We start from the raw sequence: 26816 nt of genomic DNA on the forward strand, positions 1-26816 counted from the left end.
AGACCAATTAAATCCGATACATTATCAGTAGTCTTTCCAGGATTATTTTGTACCCCAGCATTCAGATCAGTTACACAACAGAACCACCTCATAAGTCATAGTGCATCAGAGATTGCAAGAGTAGAGAAGGGGTGTTACGTTCAAACTAATGTAATTTGGATCCTCCATGACCACTAGCTAGGCATTAAACATTAATCCTTTAGCACAAATAAATCCCAAATATAATGGTCGGATTGGGTTCAGTTATGACCACAAACAATATAAATCTCGTGATGTCGTTAGATATGTGATTATCGCGAAATACGATTACCAATTTAGATATTCTGACCTATACGGCCAAGTTTATGACGCATACAGCACCACGAGCGGCTTAGGGTTCCTATTGGTCCTTTTTACACCTAGCCCTGTTTGTTAAGTCCAGAACTGCAGCCCCAGCTCCCGCGATATGAATCATACATTTCAAACGTACTGAGTTTATATACAAGCAAATCAGGCCAACTTACATCATAAAATAGAAAATAACTTTTGTACAAGATCAAGCAGAAAGTGGCTGTAATTGTGAGGGACTGTTACTAATAGATTAGGAATAGCTCAAGAATATTGAATCGTGTGGTAACAACTAACAGGCCAAATAACAGCTTATAATGAAGGAAATATGAATACGCATATAATATAGTCACATAATAGTCATACAGTAAGAATATTCGTATAATATTAGTCCATAAATAGATCCGAACAGTCACTTTTCATTATTCTTGTCGGGATGTAATAAATAGGAGCATGAAAATTACGCGAATGTATCACGCTTTTGTGACTCGTTGATCTGAATTCGATTTAGTTGCGTGACGATGTAAATAAAATATAGGTGCCGTCTACCCCAGTGTAAATAATTATCGACAGAATTCACGTCACTAAACAATGAAATAAAATAGTTGTAATGAGTGAGTGAATTTCAACGGAGCGTTTTTTATACTCACGCAAGTTGGCTACCTGCTGACTAATGGAACACCAAAGATTAGGGAATATTATTCCCCATTATACAATAGTTCAGTTGATTCGATTCAAGCAGTGAAAATTCAAATTCACAAAGTCACTATGGAAGCGGACCCATTCTAAAGTATGATTAAACTAAAATCAATCAAGTTCACAGAGAGCCCCTGGAGATAATACTTCAAGAAAGCCAAAATAGTGAGTACAGTGAATAATGACAATTTCACCTGGATCTAGAATATTCGTGGAATACCTAAATAAAAATATCAAATATTACTACCCGGTGTTTTTGGTCAAGACACTTTACAAACTCACAGCTTGTATGGATGTCAACTACCGTGTCTGGTTGTAATTGATTGGAGATTGACGTTGGATATCCAGTAGTCAATATAATACCTGTGAAAGAAAACTATTGAAAGTGGATCAAATGTACTGGTCAAAGCTGATGGAGTAAATCTTAATAACATGATGGAATTACAGTACAATAACTTAATTTTTAAAGTTTTTAAGTTTAGTTCAGTGGCCAGAGTCAGTAATATGTGAAATTCCCAACCTAGAGCTGTAGCTACAACATAATCAGCAGAATATTTCAGATGACTTGACTTTTACATTAACTTCGTCATTAGTGTGGAAGTTTATTCTTGATTATACTTCTTTACCACCTCTACCACTGTTAATTGGTTTGTTTCTGATTTCCAATGTCAGAGGGAACTGAACGTGAATAATATCCCTCCTTATCCAAAGGGGTTTGCTACGACCAAGACGCGTAATTCATTAGAAAACTACCTCTCTGACGTTTTCTATCAAAGTGTATAGGTATTTGGCAACAATACGAAGTTATGAAGAGTAAAAAAATGTGAGGGCATTTGGTTAGAGAATATGAAAAATTTATAGAAGTTATACAAGCGGTTCCGAAGTTGACAACTGCCTATTAATCCTTCCAAGTGCATTATGATCTAAATTGCCAATCATGGCATGAGTAAATACACGGGAATAGTGTTGAAGTAAGCAGTGTATAGACAATTGTCGTTTTTGCTCACAGTGTTAGTCAGGACTTGAGAGTACGTTGTGTGAATGCTGTTGAGAATTTTAGTTTCGTCTGACCGTTACTTAAAACATTTCGCCACACATATGTTAGGACACTGTTGACTTTTTATAAAGAATTCGTCCGAGTGAACCTTGAGTATTGCCTTCGAAAAGACGGTGAGCTGTTGAAAAGGGTTTGGGGTTTAACAACTTGCTTAATTCCTAGAATCTCTGTGCAGCCGTATGACGAGACACTAACTAAACTAAATCTATTCTTATTCTAATATAGAAAAATTAGAGGTGACTCAATAACTACCTTTGAATTGTTTATTAATAATTCCATTCTCGGAGAAACTTTTTTTCTTTGTCTCCCTGAACAAGTTCGCGAGCCTAGGACTGATTACTTGCCAACCGACGTGCGTCTTTCCTACTGAGTAATTGACCGATGTGACTCCATCAGTACATAGTGAAGTCTCACCAGCCGAAGTATTTAGAAGAAAATATGGTCGATCAACTAACACAGACAAACCAGTCTTCTGCCTTTTCTCAACGGATACTTCGCCTCATGTGTTGGCCCAGCCCAAGGATCTAGTTATAAATAATAGTACTGAAGTATTCATATTTGCATACAAAGGAAAGAGCTGGTTGAATTACACTCAAAAAGCAAATAGTTTAATAATGGATGAAAAAATAACATTGAGGATAGAACATAATTATATCAGCAAAAGTCTTTCTGATAACAATTATTAGGGTATTTCATCCAGTATGTGACTTTTCTTCTGGCTACACAGTTTTAAGATAAGAAAGGTCAACAATACAGCTATGCGAAGGTTGGCCTAAAAGACACACAACGTTGTAATATTATCTGATGATGTGTAGTGATAGATAAGGCTAAAACCGAAGAAAACATCTGGGCGGATATGTTCTGTACATAGCAAGATAATGGAGTGATAGGCAACACATCATGTATAACAGAAGCTGATAAGCATAACCCATTGAATAAAAATATAGTTACTAGAGAAGCGTCTCAATGCATAGGAAGATATTTTATTTTATATTTAAGCTAATTGGCATTATAGTAATTAAGGAGCGCTTGGTTCGTTTCTCCGCGCTACCTTGGAGCTTATATCCTGATGAGTGAAATAGCGTATAAACAATTGCACCAGTTCCATTGCGGTGCATTAGCCTTTCCAGAAAGAAGTTCTCTAGTTTCTATATGTCCTCATGGATGTTTTGTTTGTGTGTCTGATCGTGGTAAGTGTATAATCTGCATCATCAGTAAAAGAGAATAATTGTTGAATAAAATTTGTTGTGGCTTTCAGATTAGCGTACTGCTTTATCGCTCATGACTCCCCCCTTGTGTTTGTCGTAAAAATATGGTGGAACCAGTATGTAGCCGTTATTAAGAGTAGCAACAAGCGTACCATGTGTTCGCAACTATACTGGTTTCGTTTTGACTAAAATGGTCTGGAGCACCTATTTTTGTCCTACTACTCACACTTCAAAAAGTTTGTCCTCACTGAGTTTCATAGTGTGACAATAGCTTAGCCATAATCGTCACATAATACTACTTAAGATGTCTGTAACTGAGTTTTCTACACAGTCGTTAATTGTTCGGTGGGTGCTGTACATTAAAATTAACCCATCTCAGTAAGTATGCTCATAGGGTTAGTCGATGGCTAAATATTGATCATGACATGACTGGTTCCGTTCACTTGCGAGCTTATCAGTTTCACCTAAATTAACCTTGCACATTTTTCCTCTGAATACTCCAGGTGTCCTTTTGTATGATACGAAACATTATCTGGAAGCTACTGGAATATGCAAACTTCGAAGAGATAAACCACTCCCCGACCACAAACCGAATATTGTTGTTTCTTCGATTGATCCTATAATCTGGACTGCTTTTAATTCCGATGGTTTGATACTGGCTGTTTTGACGTCCAGCGAAAGTCGTGGGACATTTGCAAATTTGCTTAATGTAGTTGATCTTGCGAAGGTAACTGTTTGTAATGCGTTTACTTTAACTTTTCACCGCTTTTGTTGTCTTAATCTTCGTAGTACTAGGTAGGTTTCCTTATATTTTTAAGTAGTTGACAGATAATAGATGTCATTGAGATTCTGTAAACATTTTGAGGATTGTGACAAATGTGGTTCTAAAACCAGGTGTTCAAAAAGTTCCAAAAATCTAATTCTCATCTCAATTTTGTAAACAATACCTTCGCTATAAGAAAGCAGTGAGTAGTACTTCCCTGGCAGTGGGTATATTGCGTATGGCCATATGAGAGCATTTCGAGAGGGATAGTGAACCCTCCCATCCTCAACCCTACCAGGGCATTTGAGGACCTTAATAAATAACAGTCTGTTGTGTTGAAAAAAAGTAGGATTTACTATCGACATAACCTTGTTATAAGTTGGAATCAGTGATATGAGACCATGCTTCATTAGTTTAGGTACTCAGCCTTCAACTAGTAGTTAACAGTCTCAAACCTTTTCCCATCTGTTCTTAGTTTAACAGCCATGTAATATCATAGGTTTCAACGTCAAACAAATTTGTTGGCGTAACACAAAATGTGCTTCGGGATAGCTGAACTGCATTATACTTTTATCATAGCATCTAATTCTATATATATATGTATGTAAAGGTGATGTATTTATTGTTTTAAATAGTGTAAAACCACCAGTTTGCTTGGTTTCTTTTCTAAGTATTTAGACATCTGGTTATTTGTTTACCTTTACCCTTAGATATTTTGCGGTATTAAAAAATATTACTAGGTTTCTCATTCAGGATAATTGATATTGATGTAAGCTTAAGGTAACACTTAAAGCACCAAGTTTGTCTTTGTCTAAGTGAGATTTTTTACTTTGACAACTGATTGACTACACTACTGATTGTATATTTCACCTGTTTATTCCTTCCAATGTAGTCTGGATCGACTGATTTGTCAAATATTAGCCGTTCCATTCGCGTTTGTGGTGGAGAAACTAGTCTATGGAGATTACGTGACTTTGCTTGGAGTCCAACTGATCCGACTACTTTTGTTGTTGTTCTTGATTCGGGTGCAGTTCGTCTTTTTAACTTTCCACCAGATGGAAGTAAATCAATCACTCTTGTTGGTCAGTTGTCAGCAACTGCAGATTGTCGATGTGGTAAGTCCATTTTCTCCCTTTATGTCATTCCATCTCCCTTAGAAGTGTAATTTTAGACCGCATAAACCAAGTATGTCTTACAGATCAGTCAGTCAGTCAACTACAACGTAGAACAGGCACATATGTGCATCGGTACAAGTTGCCACACCCATTAGCATAATTCATAGAAGTAGTTACTCCAATGGTTGTAATATATAAAAGAAAGATTGCATATAAGGATATAATACAAGGAGAAAGAATTAATTCGTGGAAAGAAAGGTATAAAGTAATTCTAATCTCACGATTTAAGGGAAGACAAGGAATGTAAACACCTAAGCCATTGTGATCGATTCTGAGCCATATCAGCCAGAGTTTCCAACTATTGGTCACGATAGCCGCGCGGACCCAAGCCAAGTAGTCTGCATCTGCCAACATGGCTTAGATTAGGAGTTAGTGACTTCAAATACTGGTGCCACGTTTTGGTTTGGCCGCCCCTAACTTTCTTCCAACCATCCCGAACACGGTAAGCATTGCACGTCGTGGTAATCGGTGTCCAGGCATACGCAACACGTGGCCGAACCATCTCAGTCGATGAAGATTCACAACCTCATCAACTAATTTATCATCATTTCGTAATATCCTTCGTTTAACCTCACTATTACTTGTCCGGTGATCCCAGCAGATGCGAGCAATATTTCTAAGACATCTGTGGTCAAATACTAGTAGCTTACGACTATCTTTAACTCTTAATTTCCATGTTTTGCTGCCGTAAAGTAAGAGAGAACGAACTGCCGCGCAGTATATTCGTCCCTTAATTGATAGACGGATATCTCGCCTTTGCCATAGGTGACGTAAGTTGGCAAAAGCCAAACGAACTTTTCGAATCCGTGCTGAGATTTAGTTAGACACTAACCCATTAGGGCTGATCAGATTTCCAAGATAAGTGAAGTTGTCAACGCGTCCGATTACTTCACTCCCTATCCTTAGTTCAGGTACTGATTTAGTAACAAAATGGTACAAATCTCTTGTTTGATATTTCCTCCCGTGTAATCTGGGCGTTTGTTCTGAGGATCTATTGTATTATCTAGTTCAATTACTGACTAATTCTCGTAGACTGCTTGTGTAGATCCAGTGACCTGTTAGCCAATGACACAGTGACCTTCTCTTAGCCAATAACTCAGCGATAGTGAGATAACAGCAGAGACAAATACTTAACTATTGGTTCAGGATACAGTTTCTCATACACGCTTGCCCAAAGGTCAGGGTGGGACAAAGACACAGTAAACAGATATGCTTTTGTACAGTTCAACTAAAACTAGTATAACATTATGAATCGACTTCCAGACTACATATCAATATAACCAAGAAAAAACAATGGGAGGGTTACAGCATTATAAGCGAGACAGAATTAAATATTAAGTCCCTAATTAATTCACAAAAACCTAAGGAAGGTTAAGCACAGGACAACAGCATGTGTCTCAAACGGGAGCTTACAACTAGGATAACATAATAGTACAGTAATCCAAGTATCTAATATCCATCCAACAAAAATACAGACAATAATCCTTCGTATGACAATCCCAAACGTCACGCTTTCACAATATTCACCCCTTTATATCGTGTACATAGCGTTTTATGTAATAGTCTAGCTTAACGTTTGGACGATTTAATTCACGTCTTGTCCATGTTTTTTCTTCTAACGAGAATACATTTCACATATTGTGATTTCACTTAACTGGTGGACCACCGTTTTCGGCTGACAATAAGTTAACACTAATAAGCTAAAGCTAAGCTTAGTTTTTGTTTAGTCATAATTATGCAATGATTAATCAAAGTAAAAATATATGAATTTCAATGTAAACATTCAGGAAGTATTATTAGACTTCATGGATTTTATTAAGGCTCAGAGCCGAGTATTCGGACCTTTACATTTAGTTGCTAAGTTTCACAAATATTAATACTTATAATTTTTATAGGTAATTCTTTTAGATGCTCATAGAAATGATTCCAAATATTATTCAGTCTTAAAGCAATAAAATACTTTAATAGAGAGAATTTAGTGAATACTTTTTATTTGTTATTTATTTATTTGAACACATCGGTATAAAGGGGCACCGAATACATATGCACCACACAAGTTGCTTGGTTCGCCCCCAAATGCCTTGGTATGGCCGAGAGTGGGGTGGGCCCGCCCTCCCTCTCGAAATGCTCTCACACGGCCACGTGTATACAGCCTCTGCCAGGGAAGTCATACTCACTGCCTTCTCGTGGCTGGGGTGTTGTTTACGAAAATGAGAGGACGGAAATCGAATGTCCGGCGCTTTAACCGGATTCCAAACCAATGGTGCACATGGGCTCCAGTATCCAGGGGGAACAAATGGCGTATGAACCAATCGTTGGTCACCGGCTACCATGAGACTGCATCTCCTTATGATGCTCCACTGCCTTGTGGATCAGACCTTTATGTCAAAGGCTCTGGGTGTGGTCCCCTAAGAAAACCACCTGTTTCGGTCTGGGCACCCGGGCAGTATCACAGCCCCCCCACACAAACAAATATGGTGTGGCGCATATATATTTGGCGCCCTCTTGTACCAATATTTATGCGTTGAAATAAATAATGAAAAGATTCGTATGTGGGCTATGGTACTGCCCGGCTGCCCAAACCGAAGCAGGTGGTTTCCTTAGGGGGTCATATCCGACCTAAGGATCTGATCCACAAGGCAGTGGAGCAACGCAAGGAGACTCAGTCCAAAGGTGGCCGGTGATCAACAATAGGTCCATACGCCATTTGTTCCTTCAGGATCATGGAGCCCATGTTCACCATTGGTTTGAAACCGGGGTTTTCTAAGTCCTCTAGGTGAATCCTCCATATCCACCAACCCGGTTAAAGCTCTGAACATTCAGTTTTCGTCCTCTCAATTTCGTATACAACAGTAATGTTACGAGAAGGTCGTAAGACTTCCTTGGGAGTGGCTGTATACGCGTGGCCATATGAGAGCATTTGAAGAGGGAGAGCTGACTCTCCCCACCCTCGGCCGTACCAGGGAATTTGGGGGTTTAGTGGATACTATTGTAGAATGCTAGTTTTATATTTTTTTAGTGAGTTAAAATGTTTCAAAGTAAAATATGTGAGAATCGTGACTCTCTTCCTCTGTGACTATCACAAAGTTTAGTCCCTGTTTGTCATACTGACATCCATTGGCGGTCTTATCATTTAAAATGAGAAAGATTAGGGAAAAGCAGCTTATCTACTTGGATACAAAATGAAAATGGTGGAGTTCTGTGCTATAGGTTCATTGGTTTCAAGATCTTGATGAACATGCACATAAAGGAAGTAACAAGTTTAAACTTCACCCTATCTGCTTCGGTTTATTCAGTTGATTGATACTACTAGTTGTATGGTTTAAACTTGACTACACAGATTTGTACTTGGTAAATAAGTTACATTAAACATTAAGTTTTGAGTATATTAGTTTTAGCTAAATCTTGTCATGTTCGAGGATTTGTTATTTACTTTAAACTTGAAAAATATTTTCTGCTAACGTGTGTGATCGAGTATTTCGTTATTTTGTTACTTTTTCAAACTTGGAAGTTTTGTTTATTCCGAATAGCTCGTCGATCCAGACGCTGATTTCAGTGCTCGCTCCAGACAGAAATTTTCGAAGTTGTAGAAGTGTACGCATTTAAACATTGTCCGTTACTTGTATGTGAACACACATACTCGTTTGTATTGGTTATTACATTTGATGAGTCTTTTTTGTCGTGTGCATCCTGTGCGAATCGGCTTGATATGCACGTATTTTTAAAGAGACTGGCTAATTGTAGTTCAGAATATCGAGAGAAAGATTCAAGCAACCAATACAAATAAATTAGATTCATCCTGTTTTACAGGCCAGTTGCTACTTAGATTTCATAACTAAGTGAATAATACATTGTAGACTTAAAGCGAAAAGTACTGGTTTCGAATCTTGTTGTGAACATTAACACTGAAATCCAGGTACATCTGCTTAACTTGTTCCAAGTAGGATGAAACTTCCGTCCTAGATTCCACTGTTACCCACCATCCAAATCTGCTTAAAAATATGTGTTTAAATTGTTGTTGTAAAATTAAGAATTACTGTAACTAATAAATTCTCTCTGATATATAATCTAGTAAAAAATACAACGTAACTGTGTGTTTTGTTGATTAAAATGGGATTATAAAATTATGTTTGACGATGCTTCAATTAGTGTTTATTGCTTCGAATATTTCTGTTTCCTTTTCTTATTCTGTTGGGGGGTTTTGTTTAGTGTCTTGGAGTCCAAAAGGGAAACAACTTGCTATCTGTTTAAATGGTTCTCTGTCCATTGCAAATGGAATTGTACAAGGTCCTTTAATTTTACAGGTAGATCCACAACTACAACAAAAGCGCATTGTTCCACTTGGTCATCTGTTCGAATCAAATCATGGTAAGTAATTAAAGAAACATTTAAGCAAATTAAATGCAACATATTTGGTTAAGACGTTCGATTTTCAGCAGTAACGTCGTTATGTGCTATGTAGAACCTGACACATGCATCGGTTCAAGTTTTCATACCACAGCACAGAAAGATAAAATTACCAAGACAAATCCCAGAGTAGTGGTTAATTGGCATAGAAAATTTGTAGAGGTTGTCGAGTTTTATAGTTTACATCACGGACTGAATTTAGTTAGAGAACTATTTGGAAACAAAAAGTATTGGACACTTGTTTCGTCCTGGTATGGAACTCCTTATCCGTTATCCCACCTGAAATAAAACCTGTCTTTGAGATCTCTCATAGATTGCTTAGTCTTTAGATCACTGGGCTGGCCTCTAACCGTTTGCATTTTTAACTTGAGTCAATTTGAGATATTCCTCAGTTATCTTCTGATGCCATTGATATGTAACTGCCTCAGCCCCTGAAAGTCCTGGATCATGGTTATATTTGCTTCTGATGAGCCATATAATGGAATGAAACAACCGTCTAGTTCTTCCTGGCCTTCAAGGATTGTTTAGGTTCAGTCAGTAATATAAACTACAAGCAGTATGCTGTTTATTTTCAGCTTTACATTCAAAGTAGATTACATTCAATTCAACCCATGATTGAAAATTATACTGTTTTCATAGTTGTCTCATACCGTAAGTGTCCTTCCATAACACCACTAGTTCACGAACTAATACATGTTGTTTGTCGTAATTAGATTATGTTTACGTTCGCTTATTAAACTTAACCAAAATTGTATGGTAACAATAATAATAACAGGTGAACTTGTAATTTATCTATTTTTCTAAAAAATACAAACATCAACTTAACACACTACTATTGTACTTTTAAACTAAATTTCCTTGATGGTAATATAAATTTTATTTCAGATTGGAAGAATAGTTTACCAGTAGATCTATTATGGACATCTTCATATAATTTTCTTTTGGCTATTAAACAATCTGTAAATGAAGTGCATTCAGATTGTTTAACAAATGTTTTATACATTAGTACAACTGTAAGTAGTACACTTATTTTTACAATTAACTTTAATATAAATCCTTTTTTTCTTTATCTGCATAGTTTTTGATTTTAATAAAAATGTATAATTGTTTAAATTGTACTTTTTTTCAATTAGTGTTTATAATAGTATAGTCTGTTCAGCAAATATGTCAACTGAAGTAACAAAAACCAGTTTTTACAAAATCTATGTTACAGATATTACATTCTCTTTAAAATATAATGCTCTCTAATACACTTGTCCCACATTCGTTTTGATTAATCCAAGCATCCTTTGAATTTATCGGAATTTGAACTGTTCGACTGTGTAGTCGTATTACATTATTGTCCGGATGACCCTCGTACGACCTCTTGCCACACGACTGTTTTACAATTTAGAAACAAAAAAATCACAATGGGCCCAAACTTAATAAATACGAAGGATGGCTTAGTTTGCTGATCAAATTACGCTCCAAGAATTCCTAGCTACTCATTACTGAATGTGAAAACATAACTTAGTGGTACAGCAATTCATCAGCGCTACATAAATTCGGTCTCACACGATTCCTCAAACACTTCTACAGTAAATGTAATAAATCAGAAAAAGCCAGGAAACCCATTATCAAATAACACTGAAAATTATAAAAAATATTAATAATTAAGAGAAATAGAAACACTTATAAAGAAGTTACAATTTACTGCTAGTAAAAAAATAGTTCATCATGGTCAGACTGATCCTATATCTAAATGATTAATTGACAGGCTTAGTATCTCAGTTCAATGGGTCGGAGGTTAAGGGGTTCAAATTTCTATTAATAAGTCAATAAGTTTGAATCGCGGTTTATCTACTTCGGTTTAGGTAGTTACATTACTCCTCACATTTAAAATGTGCCTTATACCTAGGTACCTGGTGAGTGGGTTTGTTCAGAAAGTTTTTTCTTAGATAATCAATGTGTCATTGACCTTATTTTCATGTTTTGTTTTCCTCTTTTACTAGTCGAAATCTCCGGAACCATCTGCTGTCTCAATTGGTAATCTTAGTAGTCATATGGATCATAACAAAGTACAATATTATTTTCGTTTTCTTGGGCCTAACCATGTCATCGTTACATTGGCATGTGTCGGTGAAGAGGTAATTGTTTTAAAACTACCTACAACTTCTGGGAGTTTACCTCAAGTTGTAATGAGCATTGAATTACCAGCTGATGGTTGTGCTATGAGTATGGATGTTGGAGTTCTTCAGAATAAAGTAAGTTCTGAGTATGTTATTATTATTATTATTATTATTATTATTCGTCCTCGTGTACTTTGAAAAGTGTCCTTATTATACATTCCGGATGTAATGTATTTTCTCTCTTCATTTTGTCATTCAGTTAAAAATAATGTTATCGAATAAATGTCATTCATTTACCAAGTACATACTTGTGTAATCACCTTTTATCTAGTCTTCTTGCCTCTTATTTTATTGGTTACCCATATGGAGATAAATAGGTAAAACAGTTTTTTTTTTAACTTATGACCTATTGGTTGTAAACTAAATGCTTTCTTTAACTACTCAACCGTACATAAGAGAATCTGTGGCTTTTAGCAGCATTAAACCGTACTCTATAATCGTAATCAGTATGATTAGAGAGCTTAGGTAATATAGTTCAAAATAAGTTTACAGTATCACAGATGTATTCATCCTGTGTCCTTCCTCTCAATTTTGAATTTTCACTATTATTTCCTACTCTTTGATCCATGAATTTAGATTATATTCTTTGTTTTTAATCTTTTTTCTTTTCATTCGGTTGTCTTTTATGCCATTTTTATTTCGATTTCTCGTTAATTTTTTTTAATATCTCACTATAGTAATACAGTGTAACAAATTAGGCCCGTCATGCATATGTATTGGACTCTATCCGGCTGATTTTCTTTCGTTACAATGTGTTTTTTGGTTACAGTTATTCTTGTTTGCCAGTTTTACACTGTTCCCCCCTTTTTTTATAAATACGGTCATATAAGCAAGAATTCTGCTTATTTATCGTTTCTTTTTAATAAAATCATTTTGCCCTTAACCTGGCCATTTTTTCGGATTATTAATTTGGATATATAACTGTAGAACCTGATGAGAATTTATCGAAAAGAATATTCTTCGTTCAAATACTAGTCTTATAATATGACGGGGATCTTTAAACGATTTCCCAATGTGTAAATCCTTTAAACCTTTCACATTTCATATGAGTTCTATCGATATTTATTGATTAAATTATTGATTAATTACATTTTATTATTTATTTATTTATTTCATTACTTAGACTAATGAATCTGTTGAGAATTCTTTAATATATTTTCTAACATATTTGTCTAATGGAAATATTTGCCCTTATCTATTAAACTCAAATGATCAATTAAATTTACTCAATCTAAATAATCCTAAATTAATTAGTTTACCGATACCAAAACCTGTATTACTTTCAACAACTGAGAAATCACCATTGAATACACCTAAATCACCTACACTGATTTCAGCTTCAAATAATAATCCGGCAGTGTCGATGATGATGATGACTAATCAAGCAAAACAGAATGTGATTATTACATCGGTTGACTCTGCTAATGATCAACATCATGTTTCAGAATTTTTGCCAGTAAATACAGCCATTTGTAATGGTAATAGTAGTAGCAACAACAGCAGCAGCTTACAATCGATAACATCCTCTATTCCATGTAAGTTATATTCTGTTGTGATATGATGTTTTTTTCTTCTGAATTATCTATCTGATAATGAGTGTAATTGAGCAAACAAATTTCAATCACTTTATATGAAATAATTTTCGGTGTGGATTCGTAAAATATACTTTTATCATTACTGATAGATTGTTAAAAGTGTAAGTGGGAATTTATAAAACTCAATCTGTATAACAATATAAAATGTATCCTTGTAAATAAAAATATCTTTGTAAATGCCCTGGTATGGCCGAGAGTGGGGTGGGGCCACCCTCCCTCTCGAAATGCTCTCACACGGCCACGTGTATACAGCCTCTGCCAGGGAAGTCATACTCACTGCCTTCTCGTAGCGGGGGTGTTGTTTACAAAATAGAGAGGACGAAAAGCGAATGTCCGGCGCTTTAACCGGATTCCAAACCAATGGTGCACATGGGCTCCAGTTTCCAGGGGGAACAAATGGCGTATGAACCAATCGTTGGTCACCGGCTACCATGAGACTGCATCTCCTTATGATGCTCCACTGCCTTGTGGATCAGACCTTTATGTCAAAGGCTCTGGGTGTGGTCCCCTAAGAAAACCACCTGTTTCGGTCTGGGCACCCGGGCAGTATCACAACCCTCACACAAATCGAATGATTTATGTGGCGCGTATCAACTTTGCGCCTCCTTGTACCCATGTTTATGTTTAAATAAATAGAAAATAAATTCTAAGGGTCATTTTATTTGAATTATCACCTTTTACATAACATTTACTAGAAACCATGAATTCCGTGCAAATGTAACCTCTTTTTCTGTTGGTTGTTTAAACTCAATTATTGTTTGACTTGAGATCATGTAAATATTATTTACACAGTCGTGTTTCTTTTCATCGAGTTGTCTTTCTTGATATATGAAAGCTCTTGTTTTCTTTTTCTCATTTCTACATGCAATTATATATTGCCAAAGTTTCATTATATAAGTCATTCGATCAACAATAATCTTGTGGAACTTTTCCTGTATATTAGCATCATTTATCGTTTGCCTATTTCATCTTTAACGCAACTGTATAACAGTGTCAAACTATTATCTTTCATATGTTCTGTCACAATGGTGTATATACATGCACTCTACTTTCCCTTATTATATAATTTTTTAAACACATTAACATCGCCACAAGGTGGCACCAAATATATGCGCGCCACACTTCGTCGTTCAACGTGTGCGAGGGCTGGATTACTGCCTAGGCGACCAAACCGAAGGAGGACTTCCTCTTAGATTTTGAATTTCAAAATCATTTTATACTTTCTATTTTCTCCACGAATTTATTCTTCTTGAATTGTGTTGTCCATACTTAATCTTTTTTACTACCACTGGTATTGTTACTATTTTTATTAATCTAGGATTTGTCTTGATTAATATCATCTGTGATAATGCATTGTAGAAACTTGGACCTGGTATGTATATCCACTTTTGGGCTTGTAACTGACTAACTAACTTTTATCTATCATTTGATAAAATTAGAAAGTCCTTTGACCTAAAATAGAGGTTTTTGACACTATTGAAACAATTTTGTTGTTACCTTTGTTCTACAAGTTTAGTTGTTCAATTAAGTAGCTCTATCTTAATATGGTTTATTTTAAAATCCCTTTCCAAGAATTGATTACTACTCAAAGCATTCCGTAAAGTGTTGGGTATTTGTAAATGTGCTTGATATGTTAATTTTATGTAAAGCGAGGGAAATGGCTTTTTTCTTTTCAACCATGACACAGTCAAAGTTCATTTTCAATTATTCTTCATAGAAAATAAATCGATGCTTTGATAGGTCAATGCAGCTTATTTTGAAGCAGTAATGGTGGCTTCTTTAAGATTATTTAAAATATGCTCACCATGTTATTTACCGTACGTTTTTGTAAAGAATGTTTGGCTAGTAAAGTTATGTAGTCATTGAGGAAGTTGTAAACCTTCATAAACTAAAGTGGTTAAGATTTGTGTTACGTATGCCTAACTAATGTTGGCTGACATATGAGTGGGTCAGAAGAAAGACAGAAATAGGGTGATTAAAATATAATATTAACTCATCAAGTTATATACCGTTCTGTTTGATCTATATCGGGAGGTGCGGACTTCCTGGTTGGATCCTAAACAACACCTGTAATCAGTAGCGGCTGGATGCTTTGAATGTCGATGCGAAATCAGTAACAATAATGGAGGTGGATACTTTCTCTATTTTCTTGTAAATCTTGAATTTTATGTCCTCCCTCGCTGATATACTTGTCTGAGGTTCTGCACTTTCACATGACTGACTTACTTTCCTGTTGTTAGTAGCCGGCCGATTCTATTCACCATCCATTAAATATAATTTATTGCCGATAGGATGCTTTCAACGTTTCTACAACTCATTGTAAAAACTTCGTAATTGCATGTCAGGGTACCGTTTTCACTTCAACGCATATTTTTAATTTTTTTTCAACCCATAATTTAACTGAAGTGTGAATGCATGTCACACACGATTGGAAAAAAAAATCAATTTCGTATATCATTCTCACTTCAATTGATTAAGCTATCATTCTCTATCTCATAATCGTAAAAAATCTCAAGATCTAAGGGAAAACAAGCGTGAATGCATCTGTTCTATTGCAACCGATTCTAAGGTATATCATCCGATATCTCCAATCATTGGTTATGATAATCACAAGGACTCTAATCAAGATAGTCTGCACCAATCAACAGTAAACGACCTCGTAGGCTAATGACATGTCTTGGATTGGCCATCTTACATAGCATAGTTTCCTTTTAAACTATCATTTTAAGCACTATTTGCTGACACTGGGACTGGTTGTAAAAAGTGGAGAGGTGGTCAGTATATGACATAGTGTCGTGGTATGAAAGGAGGCTGCAAAGGGCTGGCTTCTGTTGGTCCTTCTCGACTCCCTGGCTGGGGTCCGAGAGATGGTGCTACACAGTGGCTAGAGACGTTATTAGATATGGCTCAGAATAGAAGCCAGTGGCGATCCTGCTGTAACTTTCTTTTACTTTCTTCATGAAAAAGTAGTTGTAACTTCCTTAACTGGAAGAATACTTTCTGGTTGTACCTTTCCGTTTCCCCTATTATTATTATTATTATTATTACACTACCATACACTAATCTGTGGTCGCTATTGTTCTCTTCCTTTTTTTCTTATACGCACGTTACATTCTTTCTCTCTTCCCATTCTCATATTTTGTGTGGCGCATATGTATTTGGTGCCCCCTTGTACCAATAATTATGTGTTCAAATAAAATAAATAATAAATACAATCTTATTGATGACCGTGGTGTACAGTAATTCAGAAATAAGTTGTTGTATAGAAGAAATAAAATTGTACTTTTGTAAAGAGGTGGATAATTACATACTTTCATAGTTTTCTCATCATTTCCATTCTGTTCACCACTGCGTTCAAGTTCTCACGTGATATTATTGCTTTTATCCCTTTTTTCTTTTTCAATTTTAATTACCCTTTTTTGAAATATCAACTGCTCTAATTCTGTGTATATAACACGAAAACCATGTGAATTTCTGCATACCTGTTGAAGAAGTTGGCCATATTCTAGGTGATTATAGTATCACCTAGGATTTGTTTTTCAGTGAAAACAAAAGCAAAAACAAATACTAACAGATATGTACGTGTGTATTAGTGCACAACAATCGATCATTTATTCCAACTCTGTGTTTTTCATTATTGATTGGGTGTCATTTCATAGTACTTTAGTGTTGTTTTTTCTTATATCTTTCAATTTTTCTTTTGAGTGATGAGAGTATCATGTGTGATTAATGATTAATTAAGTATACATAAGGATTTGGTTGGTCTTATATGAACGATAAAAGTTCTACACGTTTTATATGTTTGATCACAACCCATGAAAAAAATATAGAAACATGACAATGGTAGCTACCATTTTCCATGTAAATGTTATTTCTAATGTATAAACGGTTAATTTCGTTTCTGTGTATGTACAGAAACATCACACGTATCAAATTAGTATTGTTGTGTAAATGTTATGTAAACTTGGCGTATATCGTAAAAAAGGCCAATGAGATTTTCATCATTTGAACGCGTGTGCAGCAGTCGTTTAATGGTTAGAAGTGTTATAGAGTGGGATTTCATGATTCGATGATCGGATTTACGATTGTTGAAATGAATGTTGATCGATTGATGAATTTAAATGAGACATCTAAGTTGAATGATAGCTGCTCACAAAACCGAACTATTGGCGTAAGCCTTCGAAAGATGTGAAATCAAAGACAAAACTATTGAACAGAAGAATAGGTTTGCTCTTTTAACCGAATGACACGCTTATATGTAAAATATTGAACACAAGAAGTCATTCAACATTTAAGTGATTGGAGAAACGAGAACTGTAAGTAATTCACATTTCAGTGCAATTAATATTGAACTATCGGGTTCAATTCTTTCCCTGTTCTATCACCTTCTCCACTAAATGATGTGAAAAAACGGCAGAGTCATGATCATTTTAATTTGGTTAATGTACTCTCCAGTTATCTTGAAAATTAAATTTCTTTCCCATCCATAGGTTACAAAACAAATACTCAACTTACAACCAACAGTTTACAAGTTGAAATCCCACTCTTCATATAATTCCATTCAAGCAACCGGGTAGTTTTCTATCACCCTCTAACCTTCACACAACTAAATTGTGGTTAAAAGTCGAGTATATAGAATCTGTACTTTGTGCGAATAGGTTAGATTATCATGTTATTGTTTTATTAAGTAAGGTTATTACCTCTACTACTCTAGGATTTACCTTGACAATGTTATATCACTGTTGTAATGATATATGGCAACTTAAACCTATGTACATATATGCATCAGATTCTACACTGTGTTCGACTAACTGACTGATTGGTTTTATTAATTACCTTAGATTTCAAATTTTTAATTCATTGCATGTCATTGCCCTTTTTTCATGCTTGTCTTATCATTTTTATACAGTAAATAGTTTGAATAAAATATCAACTGAATCCAAGCTCAGTAGTTCATTGCACAAAAATACAATTACAAATAGTTCCGTTAATCATATTAATAATGTAAATTCAACGATTGTTCCAGTTAATAAAGAAAATTCTATTCATCAATGTAAAACACCAATCAACCATTTAGGTGATTTACCATTACCTAAATCTATACAATTAGCTGCTACACATTTTACATCTGCTTTACAATTAGAAAGTGAAGCTGGACGTCATGCTTGGGAAAATTTATTCAATGTATTAATAAATGGAACAATAGATAAAAAGTCTAGTGAATCTATTGGTTTAGATATTATTGAAGCACGTTTGCGTAATGTTGATCGTTTTTTCAAAGCAATGAATGAAGTAAGTGTGAAGTGTTTTTCATTTGATCTTTATTAATAAGAAGTGTCAGAATGTGTATCGAGAGTTTATATATATATAAGGGTTTGAGCTTTGTATTTGCAATTAAACGCAATACCGATACAATCCTCTCAGAATACACATATAGCAATAGAAACTGATCAAATATACTCTTTAAGATCAGCGATAGGAATACTTAAACATATAGATATATATAACTTCTTGCCTAGTAAACAAAAAAATGAGTGATTATCTGAATTTAGTATCTTAGTGGATTAACACACGTGCCTAACTACTATCTACTGCTAAATATATTGACAAATAAATAAGAGCTGGTGAGAGAAAACATATCGGTGGCGACTGGATCAAGAAATGACATCAATCCTCGCAGTTGGATGAGATTGTTCGGAATCGGTCACAGATTCATTCATTCTTTTCGGATTATATCACTTACGTTTAACTCATGTAATAATAATTATGCATTATTGTAACGATTTTATCTTTAAAGTGGATTCGAATTGCAATTATTCAAAAATGTCTTTTCTGAGTGCTTCACAGTGGTAGTTAGGATCAGATATTCATCTTTAATCATGAAAGTTTTCTATCAGTTCACCTGTCACAACTGTTTCTATTTTTCATCTATCATACATTGAATACTTGATTGTTTTGATGCTACTTTAAAAGATAGACAAGATGTAAAACATACTAAGAACTCAAATCTGTCTGTTTGATGTTTTCATCATTTATCATTTCGCTCAGTTGTAAGCTTTTTTTAAACTTAAAAATCCACGAGTATATACGACAGTTAGCATCTATAATTATTAAGTCAAAATATCAGATGAATAGATTTTTTGCAATATTTGTACAGTTGTAAATATGGCATAAACATTTAAGCAACCCACGAGCCATATTTCATACCAACTGTTTCTATGTGTGTCTATTATGTTAATTCCATCTCTCAAAGTACTGATGCAAAGTAAAACAGTTTAAACATGTGGATATTTATGCTAAATACTGGATTTTTATGACCAACTCACTTGATTACTTGTCACCACTGAATCATCTATATTTAAAACTTCATATATAATCATTAATGTTTCTTATTGGTAGATTACATTCATCGCGGATTAGTATTTGTTAGGGTACCATTGAAAACCAGGGAACACTAGACAGTTGTTTCGTTCCAGCATGAGATTCCTTACCTCATCGGGGATTAAAATTAGCACCTTCAGACCTCTCAGAGTACACTTATCGATTAGAACTGCTGTGTTGGGTCCCAATGGTACAATTTGAACTTCGTTCAGTTCGCAGCAGTGTAGCAATCATCCAATACCATTGGGGGGAAACCTTCGCTCCCGAAATGGCTTCTTAAATTAATGGTTTTATAGTGTATTTAAGTGTATTGTCATATCCCTTTGTCAAAATCACTGTTTCTCTCTTTTTCTCTGTCACGACTATTCTAGGTTATTGTCGAACTAACCAACGCGTTAAATGAACGTAAAGAAGATTTAACAAATTCAGTTCGTTTCGGTGAACGTTTACGTCGTGCATTACGTTTATATGCTAACGGTGATTGGTTTCACACTATATCGGGTCACCTAGATCCAGAAACCAATCGATTATTTAGTCAATTAAAACGACGTGCACGTTTAGCTGAAGCTGGTTTATATGATTTAGAAAATCAGATTGAAAGTTTATCTACAGAATTAAATACAATGGTTCAATCGAAAAACATAATAACAGCAACAGCAACCATGCTGTCATCACCTAATCAACAGAGGAAAGATAAGTTGTCGATAAGCAATAGGTAAGTGGGCTTTTTTTGAATATTTTACTATCGCCTTAAATCAATTGCCATAGACTGAATAGAAATCAGGGAACAATTGCAATAATTGTCTCATCTTTGTAGTTTGGTAAAATCTATATGGACACACAAACAGAATCGAACCCAAAACATCAAAACCTCACTCTTGTCGAGTATGATACCATTGGGTCTCTGGCCTGCAATCCAACGATTTATAGTTTAAACTTTAAACTGTAGTCAGTGTTGTTACAATCTACTACGTCTAATTCAGATATAAATATATCCCATACTTGTAGTTAACCAACTATTCTAATGAGTAGGCTAGAAAATATCTATGAAGCTGTCATTGGCAAAACCTATTAGCTAAGCCTGCACAATCACTAGTACATATTCATTTATCCTTCTAACCCGGACAGAGACATGCATGTTAAGACCTTCACAGGGGGCATAATTGGCTTCCTCCAATAGCATGCCTCGTTCACAGTTTCTCACCTGACATTCGACCCTAAGAGATCATGTGAGCACAGGTACGTAATATGTCTAAACTCACTTTTGGTTTATTGAAATCGAACTTGATTGTCTGCACAGCCTGTCACAAAGCGTCTCATCCAAAATCAGGGAATCACCTCAATTTAAATCCGTCTGTCACCTTGCTTTATTTCTGGTGACTGGAAAAGGGTGTCACTGGCTCTCGTAAAAATAATACTGTCTAATGCTGAGTACACAAATTCGTACATGGTTAATCCAGTTGCATTTTTACCAACTAGTTTTGCTCATCACAAATTCCTCAAAAATGTTTAAAGTGAAGTAATTCCCATGTTTGTAGTTTCTTTTTGTTTTCCTGGATTCAGGCTTTTTTTTCTTGAACTTACTCAATTAATCTGTTTTGTCCTAATAGGAACCTCCCCAGCAGTGCATGACTCACTATTGACTTAAAAAAGCTCTTAAAGTTCTAGCGAACGTTCTAATCAATTGTGTTCACCTTGTCAAGGAGTCAAACAATTGTCATTGGCCGCGTTTGTTGATAATTGTACCATGTCACAAACTGATTGAACTTAAAATTTTACTGGTGGCCAGCGCCTCTAGTTCTAATGATTAAGTGTTCGCTACGATACCTGAATTTCTTGAGTTCAATGGTGGAAGTCTTTAGTGCGCACTTTTAAGTAACCGTATACTAGAACTAAACGACTGTTTGGCGTTCCCTTGCTTTCGATGGTTTTCTAAAGGAAATTAGCCTTTGATAAATACAACCTGAAAATATGTATGGCATTGTTTAGTAATAGTAATAATAATAATAATCGTATATTACTTTCAACTTCTCTTCTAGTGTTAATAATGATTCGAACATCATGCGTACTATTGATACAAATGCTAATCTTATTCGAGCGGAGCGTAGTCGAGTTGATTTTATTGTGGAAAATTTAAAACGCTTAGGTTTAAGCCCTATGAAATATGATAGTAAATGTGAGAAAAAAAAAGGAAAACAAAAGTCTATGCGTAAAAGTTTAAATTGTTCAAATATTTCATTCTTAAATGATTGCGCTCCCGATCCCAGCGATGATACTGATTTAATGAATCCATATCGAAATATGCTAATTGAACGAGATCAAACTTTATTACGCCTATTTTCTAATTATAAAGTACCAGTTATTTATCCGTCGAAACTTTGTCCATCCATTTCACTCGAAAGTGAAACTGTCAAAGACCAAAGTCAATCATTTTCCGATGTGCAATCCGGAACATTAAATCATTCACAGATGAAAACTACCTCGTGTAAGTATTACTTAATGTATATATATATATGTAATGTTATTGCAGTTGTCTGAATTGATGCTTACTGGGTATATTCCAGAACATTGATACTCTGTATGCCTTGATAAATTGTGCAAGTGTCAATAGTTATCGTTTACTTAATTTGATATTGATGTTTATCAGATTGCAAGTAGACTTATAAATTTGTCTTATCAGAACCTTTGTATCTGTTCTGTCCTGTGATAGATTACCGTAATTTCGAATTCCGAACAATTAGCTGATTCTTCTAATATAATAAAATACGAGCTAGATAGATTGAACTACTAGTACAAGACTTCACCGGTAACCCTTCATGTGATTGAATAGAAAGATGTGAGAAACTTAGAAAAATCGTAATATTCAATAAAATTCAAGTTTTAATAGATTTTTGTTTATTAAAAATTATTTAAAAAAAGCTAGATGATTTTCCGGTATTCTTATCAAAATACTGAGCTTTGAATAGATCATATTTAAGAAGAATGAATTGTAGCACATAGTTTTGGTCCTTTCTTGATATTTTTATTGATTGTTACTCATTTATCATGTACAGTTTTATGTACTCGAATTTTAGTTAAATAACTTGTTTGGATGGGTAACGATACTATCCAGTCGACTGAACAGGTTTTAAATATTAAATAAGCTGATTGTAAGCCAACTTCTCTAAGACACCATCATATCATACAATGTCTTCACTGATGAGTGATGTTAATGTTCTTTTTTCAGTCAATTAGATGATTGTTTTTTAAAAAAAAAGGTAGATGTAAGTCTGCAACTATTTTACTATGACTGAATAATAATGTTTAGTCCGTTTATCTATTGTCACATTGTTCTTATGCCACATTTTAAATCTCGAAGTTGTGATTAAGATTGTCCCCGTGTATTGAAATTAAGGATCATAGTATCATCATCTTCTTAGATTATGTTCGTTACTTCATCGAATAATTAAAGAAAGGACTATTCAACGTAGTAATCCACTTTTCTGATTCCCTTTAGTAAAGGAAGTAAAATAGTTAACCTTATTAAGTAGATGCTGTTGATGATTATTAACTCATTACCATGTACAGATCAGGATCGAGCCACAATTTAAGTGTTGGGGTTAGTAATAAGTGGTTTTTCAAACCAAAGTGGATAAATCAAAGTTCGAACTCAGTAGCTTAAGGTCGAACTCCTTGATGTAACCACTAAACCACCGTACTCTCCTTGGATGGAGAAAAATCAGATGATTTTCTTTAAACAATAAGTTATTCATGTTTACAGTCTGTTAAAAACGTACGAATGAATCCTACATCGACGGATTCTTTACAGGCTTTATAAAGCAATAACCGTTTTGTATTCAACCTAAACGTATTTTGAGCAGCTTTATGGTTTAACCAAGAAACATTGTTATTCATTCCCAACCATATGTAGGCGAACCTTATTTTGTGTGTCGATACTCATATTGTGCTATAATTCTTAATTAATCACCTCATATCTAGTTTAAATATTGTACACATGGACCCGTAGGTCAGTGGTTAAGTGTTCGATTTTGAGCTTCTACGTCTCAGTACCGAACCTCGCTTCACTTTAGATTTAGCCAGCCAGCCCTCACGCTTGGAGCATGGCTCATACTCAAATACTTTGAGCATAAATTAATGAGAATAAATTCAAACATGTTTATCAATGATAGCAGGTTGTATTTAGAATAGTTTACTTTATTTATCCAAAACGTCTGCTATCTCTGTCCTACACGTAGTGCTAAGAAACTTGGTCATGAAAGCGGCGGTAGAGATAACAATTAAAGTGGTCTGTACACTTTAAAAAAGTGTACTTCGTCGCTACATCAGTTGGTCACACACAATTTAGAACCTGACACATCTATGCATAGGTTCAGGCTGCGACACCAATAGAACACAGAGAGATGAAATTATCAAGACAAATACCAGTTGAGTAGAAGTATCTGCAGTGTCAGTGGGAGTAGGAAAGATTAGGCATATGGAATATAATTTGAGAAGATATAATCAGTCCGTACAATAAAAGATTTAAGTACTTTATGAAATGTGAATGCTTCTGTACGATTGATTCTGGAATATGTCATTCAACGTCTCCATCACGTGGACCCTAAGCAGATATTCTTCACCTATCAACACATATCAGTCCAACAGTTAATGATTTCATAGACTTAACCGCCAAAGCTTTCTTCTAACCTGTTCCCACATCAGCAAACGTCTCACTCTATGATGAGCGGTTTTCCGGTTTACGTAAAATTTACGACAGATTAGTGTTCTTAATAGCAAGCTTTAAAAATTAAATAAAAAAGAAATGAGATTTATTGATTGATTATCATAACATTTCAAAGTTATTGCTTCCCTATCTCTCTCTGTATAGCTCCCGGAAATATGAAGAATTCCAAATTAGAACAGTTACTTGTTGTCTCAGGAGAAAGTGAGTTCTTTTTCTAAAATGAAATATATTATTTTCGACTATAAGTAAGAATGTCTATTTTGCTCGATGTAAACTTCCTTGGAGGGACCGTTTGTTTCAGTCTTGTGTTGTTGTTGTTGCTATTTTGATGTTAGTCTTTCAGTTATGTTCGGTATTTTTGTATAAATGCCTCACTACTGAACTCCTTGCTTCCTCGACTTCACACTTGTGTCAAACACAGTTGTATGTAGAGTTTTTCGTGGAACCAGAACACTACTTTCCTTTGGAATGTTGTGTAATCTGTATTGTTTACTCTTTGGGACATATCAAGGTGTTTAGTCTCCTCTCCCTCAACCTGAAAGATGTAAGTAATCAAAGTCAATTTTCGTAATTTTTAAATTGAGAACCACCATTTAAAGTTGGGAAGCATTAAACAGCTGTTTCGTTGTAGTATGTAGTTCCCCTGCAGTGGGTATCTATGACATCGCCACAGGCAGTCTAACCTAGGACTCTCAAATCTCGTGCAGGGACGCTTAACGCATAGATCACTGAGATGATACTCAACGGTGTAAGTGGTTAATTTCAATCAATTTACGATATTCCCCAACTATCTTCCGATCCTTTGGTGTATAACTGTTCCATACTTTGTTTACAATGGTCTTGTAACTATGATCAGCTTGCGATTTAAAAAACGACCAAAGTTAATCTGCCAAATTTACGTGTTTTATTGATATTTGTATGATGTACATAACGATAAGTTTTATTTTTTATTGCAGTTGCCTCTAATACCGAAGTCTCTATTGTTCCCAAATCTCCTTCTAAACCATCGACTGAGAAAAGTGTGAAAGTTGTCAATAAAACTGAAGCTGTTCCATCATCAGTATCTACATCTCTTTCTCCTAATACTCCTACTTCTGTCATTAGTAGTAGACCACCAAATATAGCTTTTAATTTGACAAGAAATCAAATTGCAAACAGTTCAACTGTATCATCAGTAGTAAATTCTGCACCAGTTTCAAATGTTAAACAAGATGATCCAAACACTACTACGTTCCAACAATCATTCTCACTGGGGATGAAACCAATTCAACAGCCCTTATTCACTCAACCAAATATCACGTCAGGTAATGAGAATCCACAATTATTAATAATTTCATTGATTGAAACGTTTTTTTTATTGGTACCTGTTAAGGTATTGTTCAAAACCAGGGGACAGTGGATATCTGTTTTGTCCTAGTAGTAGCTTTCTCGGTAACGCATATTCATGATCCCAGCAGGGATCAAACCCACTATCCAGCAGTTTCAATGTTTAAACATTTTCTGAGAGACCTTAACGTCTTGCGTCCGATCCCTAGCGAGATTGTATGTGGTCGCTGATGAGAAGTCTGGTGCTAGAAAGAAATAGCTGTCCAGTACTACATTTTGATCACCGACAAAATGACCGAGATCATTATGTGATGCAGCCAATTTACAAATAATCTAGTCATTATCTTACTTGTTTTGCTTGTCCTTGTTGTAATGTATATTTTGTTTCTATTCTCTGCATTATGTAATACTTAGAGTAAATAATACATTAGCTATTTGTTTGTTTTCAAAATTTCATAAACAAGCTTTCAATGTATCTTCAACTGCCAATGATAGTAGTAATCTATTCGTAAAGTCTACTTTATTCAAGCCGCAATCACCATCATCATCACTGCCGATCGTGAGTACATCTAGTGGTAGTACTTCTATAGGTCAATCGTCTGCACCATTTGTCGTAAACAATTCCAATGTCTCTAGTCCAGTTTTTCAAAAAATTGGACCTACTATCACTACTGCTAATAATTCTGCTACAACACTTGTCACAACAATCAATGAAACAAGTTTCATCAATTCTAACTCAGTTATACCTACCACCAATTCATTGTTCAACCCCTCAGGTATTATTTACTTAATAAACATTGAAACCACATTTCTACTATCCTACTGCAATTGTATATGTATTACTAACGAACTGAAGATTGTTTATTGGCAAAGATGTGATAGAAATCTGATTTGTCCTAAGCCATTCACATATACTAGGAAGTGATGACCAGGTTTGATTTTGTATTCGGGTCATCATATAATACGCACTGATTAAAATATTCAAATTAT

General features: G+C 35.0%; 1 protein-coding gene across 1 annotated transcript in view; it reads left to right on the plus strand.

Annotated features, from left to right (window-relative positions):
- Nucleotides 1-3107: 3107 nt before the first annotated feature.
- Nucleotides 3108-26816, plus strand: part of NTMT1_1 (N-terminal Xaa-Pro-Lys N-methyltransferase 1) — a 38744-nt gene continuing 15035 nt past the window's right edge. Inside the window, exons 1-13 of the mRNA XM_051218382.1 lie at nt 3108-3270; nt 3792-4015; nt 4944-5166; nt 9436-9594; nt 10519-10646; nt 11625-11876; nt 12925-13336; nt 18306-18688; nt 20149-20492; nt 21817-22262; nt 24645-24701; nt 25457-25804; nt 26291-26602. Of these exons, the coding sequence (XP_051073119.1) occupies nt 3150-3270; nt 3792-4015; nt 4944-5166; nt 9436-9594; nt 10519-10646; nt 11625-11876; nt 12925-13336; nt 18306-18688; nt 20149-20492; nt 21817-22262; nt 24645-24701; nt 25457-25804; nt 26291-26602 (3409 nt within the window). The 5' untranslated portion in view covers nt 3108-3149. The remainder of the gene's footprint in view (nt 3271-3791; nt 4016-4943; nt 5167-9435; nt 9595-10518; nt 10647-11624; nt 11877-12924; nt 13337-18305; nt 18689-20148; nt 20493-21816; nt 22263-24644; nt 24702-25456; nt 25805-26290; nt 26603-26816) is intronic.

The sequence above is a fragment of the Schistosoma haematobium genome, chromosome 1, assembly GCF_000699445.3.
Source record: "Schistosoma haematobium chromosome 1, whole genome shotgun sequence".
Lineage (NCBI taxonomy): Eukaryota > Metazoa > Platyhelminthes > Trematoda > Strigeidida > Schistosomatidae > Schistosoma > Schistosoma haematobium.